This window comes from Eurypyga helias, unplaced genomic scaffold (assembly GCF_000690775.1).
Source record: "Eurypyga helias isolate BGI_N326 unplaced genomic scaffold, ASM69077v1 scaffold38113, whole genome shotgun sequence".
Classification (NCBI taxonomy): Eukaryota; Metazoa; Chordata; class Aves; order Eurypygiformes; family Eurypygidae; genus Eurypyga; species Eurypyga helias.
This window is the reverse complement of record NW_010243724.1, coordinates 1-7,214: the sequence shown is the minus strand read 5'-3', so window position 1 is coordinate 7,214 and position 7,214 is coordinate 1. Positions and strand designations below refer to the sequence as shown.

At 43.9% G+C, this 7,214-nt stretch overlaps 2 protein-coding genes across 3 annotated transcripts in view; both read right to left on the bottom strand.

Moving 5' to 3' along the window:
• LOC104508054 (molybdopterin synthase catalytic subunit) overlaps positions 1–7,205 on the bottom strand; it is a 7,784-nt gene extending 579 nt beyond the window's left edge. Inside the window, exons 1-6 of one of the 2 annotated variants that reach the window (XM_010149527.1) lie at positions 7,081–7,205; positions 4,533–4,679; positions 4,365–4,436; positions 3,253–3,403; positions 2,239–2,392; positions 711–834 (exon numbers count right to left, since the gene is read on the bottom strand). In XM_010149527.1, the coding sequence (XP_010147829.1) occupies positions 711–834; positions 2,239–2,392; positions 3,253–3,373 (399 nt within the window). In that variant the 5' untranslated portion in view covers positions 3,374–3,403; positions 4,365–4,436; positions 4,533–4,679; positions 7,081–7,205. The remainder of the gene's footprint in view (positions 1–710; positions 835–2,238; positions 2,393–3,252; positions 3,404–4,364; positions 4,437–4,532; positions 4,680–7,080) is intronic. The other variant, XM_010149528.1, reaches the window with a different exon arrangement.
• LOC104508055 (molybdopterin synthase sulfur carrier subunit-like) overlaps positions 1–7,211 on the bottom strand; it is a gene marked incomplete at its 5' end in the record, with an annotated part of 7,788 nt that extends 577 nt beyond the window's left edge. Inside the window, 5 exons of the mRNA XM_010149529.1 lie at positions 711–834; positions 2,239–2,392; positions 3,253–3,388; positions 4,533–4,679; positions 7,081–7,211. Coding sequence (XP_010147831.1) covers positions 4,553–4,679; positions 7,081–7,211 — 258 coding nt within the window. The remainder of the gene's footprint in view (positions 1–710; positions 835–2,238; positions 2,393–3,252; positions 3,389–4,532; positions 4,680–7,080) is intronic.
• Between the last annotated feature and the right edge of the window lie 3 nt (positions 7,212–7,214).

Sequence of the window (7,214 nt, the reverse complement as noted above, 5' to 3'; positions counted from 1 at the left end):
GACCCTGAGCCCCTGATTATTGTTTCTGAGATCACAGAACCCCAGTCTCCTGAAGGAGGTGTCAGGAAGGTGGAGTAATGTGGAGAACATCGCTGTTACCACACGCCAAGTTCTGCCTGGGAGAGGAGGCAGAGGTAATGCACTTTACTTGCATGCAACACTGTGGTTATGCAATGAAACTCTTTCTAGACCCGGACTGATCCCTCCACACATGGCTGTGTGCCCATACTAGCTTTGGGACCTCTGCTCATCCTTTCGTTGTGCCCTGTTGCTTAAAGTTTTGTGCTTTCTCAAGGCCATGGGGATGAGGAGAAAACAGAAAGGCAAGAAATGACACTTCTACTTGCAAACTGCAGTGCTGTGCAAAGCAAAGCTGACTCAAAGTTATTCTACAAGCCTGTGCAGAACTGAGTTTTGCTGCTCAAAAAAAATGGAGAGCTAATGGCTCTTTCACTTTGACCCCAGGATGGCACTAAAAGGAAAAGGAGCTGGATGGTATAGGTGAGGGAGGGCCTTCCAGGTGGACTACCTGCCACAGATGGGCCTGGCTGCATTAGGAGAAACTCAGTGGTGGTAGCCACTGTTATCCTGTCAGGAGGAACTGCTGCCTGTAATGCTTCAGCCGTTTGGCCTAAAAGCAGCAGCAGCCTTTAGCCCAGCTATCTAAGACTCTGACATAGGCCTAAAATCAAGTTTCTCCCCAAACATACCTTTTTCCATATTGGGACAGATGCTTTTAAGGTATTGATGCAGTACTTTACAGCTTCAAGGGATTCTGTTCTGTGTGGAGAGGAGACTGCAATAATTACACTTGCTTCAGTTACTGGAACCAAACTAGGGAGAGAAGCGAAACAACAGCAGTTTTAGCTAATGCTTAACATCAAGAGTACCCAAAAGTCGTGGCCATGTCACGTCAGTATTCTGGCCACACGCTCTCCTGACTCATTCATACTGAGCAAGTGTCAAGCCATGTCCAAAAGATTATACACTTTTAAAAGAAAGAAAACCACAACCAAAATCAGCACCAGATGTGAGAACTCCGCGCTTTAGAATAAAGAAACCCACCAGACATAGGCTTTTTTCTTCCATTCTTCCTTTTTTTTTTTTAAATAAAGTCTATGGAATTAAGAGGAGGAAATTGCTAACTTGCAACAATGCATAGGAAACTCACTGAAAGCTGGCTTAATAATGAATAGTTACAAGTTAGGAACAGCCAGTTCTTACCTGAAAACCGAAGAAATCATGTGAGTTTGCACAAGGACTTGTGAAAGAAGAAATTAAGTGTCTCAAACTATGCAGATTTTGCAATGAAACTTATTTTTGGACAAATTCTGATTTCAAATTATGAAGTTTTTCCTCTTTATGGTGTTGTTTTCCAAACTTAACAGGAGCAGCACAAGGTTTTGCTTTGCTCCTCACAAGGGCAGTATGCCCAAAGTATGCCTCCCAACCCTCCCTTTGCAGTAAAACTCCTCTGGCAAACAGTTCATAGGAAAAATCCAAGCTCAAATGCATTGAGCTTCCCTCAAGAGAATCATTCTCTCTGTTGGCTATAAAGAAAATCTAAAGAAACTACCCTTTTGCAAACACCTTCTAAGTTCCTTCTGCTGAGAGAAAACAAGGATTTGCAACAGACACTGCAAATCCTGCTAGTTTCAGTGAGAAATTTGATGAACAGTGAAGGCTCAAGAGTATATCAGATACTAGTATGCCATGTTTTCAACCCAACAAAAAATGCTTACCCAAAACCCAAGGAACAACAGGAAGTTCTCTGGCAAGCATGGCTAGCAGGTGCCATGCCTCTCCCCTCCCCACAGTCTAAGCTTTCAGGTGCCCTATGGCATAACTTGACTTAAATCTAACAGCATTATGCAGCACCTCAGTGGAAAACAGAAGAAACAAGTGTGTGCTGCCACCTCCACATCCTGAAAAAAAGACAAAACAAGCCAACAGCATCCCCTTGCCTGGAATGAAATCTCATCCCTTCTCCACACTTTCAAACTATCACACTAGCATCACAGATCCTGGAGGCTAAATGTGGACTCCAGCAAACACTACCGACACACACATTTTTGAAAATATGAACTTCTGAAACTTAGCTCCACAGCGAGAGCTTGATCCTGCAGCCAGCTCTGCTGTATCAGTTTACAAAGATTCCTGCAACTATGTAAGCACAGCCACGCATCGGAAAAGGATTAATATTCCACTTTCAGAAGGATGGGGTCTGGCCATACATACCCAAGTCTGTGGTGCACTGCAATATGTTTGACTGATGGCCATTTCTGTCTAACATCTCTGCAGATTTTCTTTATTTCAGTCTCTGCCATTGAAGTATATGCTTCATATTCTAAGCGAATCACTTTTTTCCCTTCAAAATTATTTCTTGTAGTACCTAAACACAAATGATTTATGAACCAAAAGCACTGAGTAAATATATATTACACATTTATTTTATATATATATTCTATTATGTACTTATTATATAATAACTTATTATGTGTAAATACTCAGTAAACCCCAAGATCTCTTGCTGTGATTGGTCAACACTGTCCAAATATAAACTACCCTAATCAAGGCTGTGCAAAGAGACTCTGAACAAGAGAAATCTTTAACACAGCAGGAAGAATTTAGTTTAGACAAGTCTTCTGTCTTGAGTGCCCAAGGCTGGGACATCTTGTGTGGTAACTGCTAAGGTGCTATTATTGCATTTGCCCATGCAATGTTTAAGTGCTCAGCATTTAGGAGCCCCGCAGCACCAAGGTTTAAGCACGAAGGGGTTTCAAGAACTGTACCATGTACGTTAAGCAATGAGAGAGACATGAGTCTTGATCTTCACCGGCCCTTAGGTAAAACAGTACTTCACTTTCAACCAAGATCTGGAGAAGCTTTCACACAGGTGTGGACCTGTGGTTTGCACAGCCACAACATCCCGCTGCCCACCCTGAACAAGCCGTGACCAGGGGAATGGGAGAATAGCTCCCAAGCAGTCCTGTACTCCAGAGCTGCTGTTCTGTTCAGCCCTAGGATAGCCACACCAGCAGGGGAGCTTCTCACCACTTTGTCCCAGTGCAACTGTTTAAGAGCTGCCATGGTCTTGTTCTAAACAATTCAGAACATGTTTTCTAAACATCCTGGGTTCAGTCCAGGCCTTTATTTATTTGAGAAGCATGAGTCTGGAGCATGGACAATCTAGGTTCCATTTATTAGACTATTTACACACAGAGAGATCCAGCTCAGAAATATTAAACTCACCAATGAAGAGAGACACTGCCCCACAGTACGGTGAAATGACCAGCTCTGACACTTCATCCACAGAGAGCTTTTCAGACTTGAGCTTGATAAAATCTTTTGGCACATCTTCGCTTTCACCCATAGCTGACAAGAAAAGCTGAAACCAAACAGACTCTGGTTTTGTTCATGGCGACACTAGCACTGGCCAACTGCTTTTTATCCAGTGCTGATGCTCCAATTTATGCAGAAACATGCACCATCTACTGCCTCACCCCAAGAGACAAGTCTCCATGGCAGATTCACTTCTCAGCACACTTGCTGAGAGCACTGTAACTGCAAATATCAAGCAATGACCTGGATATCAATGCACACGGGTTCCTTCCTGGTAGGAAAGTGTGGTCCACAAGGACGGAACTAGAACTAGTCTGTAGCCCCATTTTCACAGTGAAATCAACCAGCATGGACCCCTGTGCTAGTAAATCTGCAGTAAGCTTTACTCTCCTCTCTATCTTATCCTGAAATCAAACACAGTTAGAGATTTCTGATAAACACGAGTTCTAACCCTAAACTTTAATATGCTCTCCAGGACATTTGGGGCCTCATACTATCTGTCTGTTTCAGTGACACAGGAGACACTCTACTTTCTCTGAATGGAAATCAGTCATCAGTTCATCTAAGTATGAGGAGGAAAAGAAGTATTTTGAGCAGCAGCAATGGAACAAGCTGCAGTAAATATTTTGAGCAGCAGCAATGGAACAAGCTGCAGTAAATACATGGGAGGCACATGAAAGCATGCAAACAAAGCTATTCTAAGGACATCTGTTCCTTTGACAGCAACAAAAAAAGCCAAGGTTGGTTTTGGTCTTTGTTTTAAGGAAGCAGTCAATTCTTTTTCTGTTATCATCTTTTCTGTTAAAAAGTGGAAGGAAGTTTTTCATTATTATCTTATTTAGGCAAGTTGGATATCTACTGGCAGCCAGAAACAACTACAAAAAGAATAACAAGACCTAAAAACCAAATTCAAAACAGTGCCTGACCTCTCTGGCAATTTTTTTTCCATTTACTGCATACGTGTTAATCATTCATTGGTGCACCAATGAGAGTTTCTGGTCAGCACAATGGCTCTCTCCAGCAGGAAATGCAAGTTATGCTCTCTCAAAAGTGTACCGAGGTGGAGGGAGAGAACTGCAATCACATCTCTGGACCTAAACAAAAAAAGATAGGAACATTATACAGAATCCATGAGATATTTTAGTACAGGATGACACTCCATAGGAAACTAAGCAAGAACTGATACCTACCTAACAGAACATCGGCAGATTCAGCCTCCACTAATTGGGGGGATGATGGCAACCTCGTCTCCAGGCTGCAGGACCAGGACCTGATCTCCAAGAAGCACGTACTCCTGCCGAACAGCAAAAACCACTTGATCCCGGATGACAGCAAGCCTGAGGGGATTGGCAGGAGCACAAATAGGTTTCTAAATACAGTGTTTGCATTTAACCATGAGATTTCATTAAACAACAAACTAGTGCACAGTCCAGGGCAGCTGAGGTAAATACCACTGAGACTTACGCAACTCTGCTTCCAATGCACTTTCAAAAATACAACACCCACCTCCTACTCTTGGATTTTCTTCTGGTGGCTAAGGAAAATCAACTCAGTATAATTTTCAGAAGTGAGGAACTGGATTTGTCATAGGCCTACATCAGAACAAATCAAGGTATACCACACCTACTTTAGCAACTTCTAACACAGAAGTAGGTAACTCAAGAGGGTAGCAACCATCCAGTTTGGGATGAGGAAGAAATGTTCCCCTGATTCAGTTTGGCTAGACTGGAACAAGTTTCTTACACAGCAAGCAGCACTTGCTTGCTGTGAGATCCCATGAAGATTCAGTGGTCACAGAGCCACTCTTTCGTAACCTCACAGTGACAAGGTTTTGGGTCTTCTGTACTTACAGATCTGAAATATGCTATTGATACTGAGTGGCAACAGAACTAACAGGGCAGATATCATGTGTTTTCTGGCAGATCTTCTATGTATTTTTTCATTTCACATCCATGAGATGTTGCTGTGGGAGTCCACAGAGCTCTGGATACCATGAAGCAGGGAGTCTCTTACATGACTAAGTGCAATCAGACAGCCAAGTGTGAGGGCTACTAAGACACCTGAAAAAAGGAATGCCAACACTTTACTTCGGAAGGTGCAGGCGTGGTAACTGTTACTGTTTGAGACTACAAAATTTATCACAGGCAGCGAGGAACTGTATTGCCTAGAAACAAGTAGGCACACCTAAAGGGTGCAAGTAAAGATCATTTATTTCCTACCAACCAGATAGACAAAAGTAGGCAAGGGCCAGGCTCATCAAAACACAGTAGCTCTGACTCAGAAGGCAGACTGAAGGGAGGGACTGTATGAAAGTAAAGCAAGCCACTGAGGAACTGAGTGCAACTGTGGAACTGAAGTGCCCATTAGAAGGATGGGCTCTAATTAATGTCACTTGCAAGTTAATTCACTGGGGAAAATGGGTGGAACAGAAGAGCATTGTAAAGTATGCTCAAGCTGCATTTTGAATATCCATTAGCAATGTGAATAGAAGTCTGTGGTCAGTGCCCTACAATTATGTTGAGTTTTTCCAGAAAAGCTAGGAGCAGAAGCATTTTCCAAGAAGGCCACTGTGAAGTAACTGCACATGCAAAATGTACTGCCTCGAGTCATCTTTCATAAAAGGACAAAGTTGACAAACTATGGCAAACTGACCAAAGGTGCTGCTCCTGCTTTTGACACCATGAAATAGGCTGTAAAGTAAAATATACTTGTTCCCTACTGCCTCCTCCCCCAAAACACACTTGGTCTCAATTCCCTGTAAGTAAAAGGCCTCTGGTCTAACATTTGGTTAAAGCATCTCATCTAGAAACAGGCTGTTGCTAAATAGTTTTTTTTTCATAGCCTTTGAGACAACATCTGATAAAGGCGGCTGGTGCCCAAAGGAAGACTTTGGCACCTAAGTCCAAAGATACGGAAATTCCAGTGCATTCATCACGAAATCCTGAGGACCTCAACCTCTGTTATACCTCCTACCCTTCCCCAAACGGTGTTACACCTTTGTCTATCAAATTCATTCTTGACAGGACTGAGCACCTTCCGTCAGCCTTAACCTGAGGGGGAATTTCTCATGACACTCTCAAAAAGCACCAGTGCCGGAGGGTTCACACCTTGCACTGCCTCAGGACCGGGCTCCCTGTGACAACAGCGGTTGTGGTTTTTTAAAGCAGAGCAGGTTGGAAGTGCCTGACCCTATTTCCTACATAAGGGCTGAGTGGCTAGAAGCCTGTGTCAGGGCTTCAGTTCTCTTCCTGACCTGCCTTCCAGAGCGTGCTGTAAGTTCAGACCAGCGGCTAACAGCACAGTTAAAGACAAGGGATCAAAAACACCAGCACGTTACCATGAATTTCTTATTTATTACCCTGGCTGTGCCTGGTCGCTCCTTGAAAAATCTCACTGTCCCCACACGTGAGTACAGCTCAGGTGTACAACTCTTGTGGAGTTACCACACTGTGGCCTTCCTGGACAATGGGCCGCGTCTTAGGCTACCCCTCAGGTTCCACTTTTGGGTACATTTATCGGATCTAATCTTTCCTTGTGTATACATAAAGTTACAGCATTTGCAACTGTCCAAAACACTCGCTGCAGGTTACAAGAACAAGGTAATGCCGCTGCTTTGATGGTGTCCAAGTACTGATACGTGTTCCAGCTCGATTCTGAACGCCGAATTCGTATTTACCAAAAAAACCCCACCCAACCGCGTAACACTCCGTGCACCTCGGCAGTGCCTTCCCGGAATACCTTGGGTGAACCTTGACGATCTCCTCCCAGAGCTGCAGCGAGGTGATCTGCCGTGGCACCCAGAGGCTCTCGCAGCGCAGCCCAGCCAGCTCCGCGCTCCTGGCGAAATACAGCACCGAGACCTGCTCGGGGCA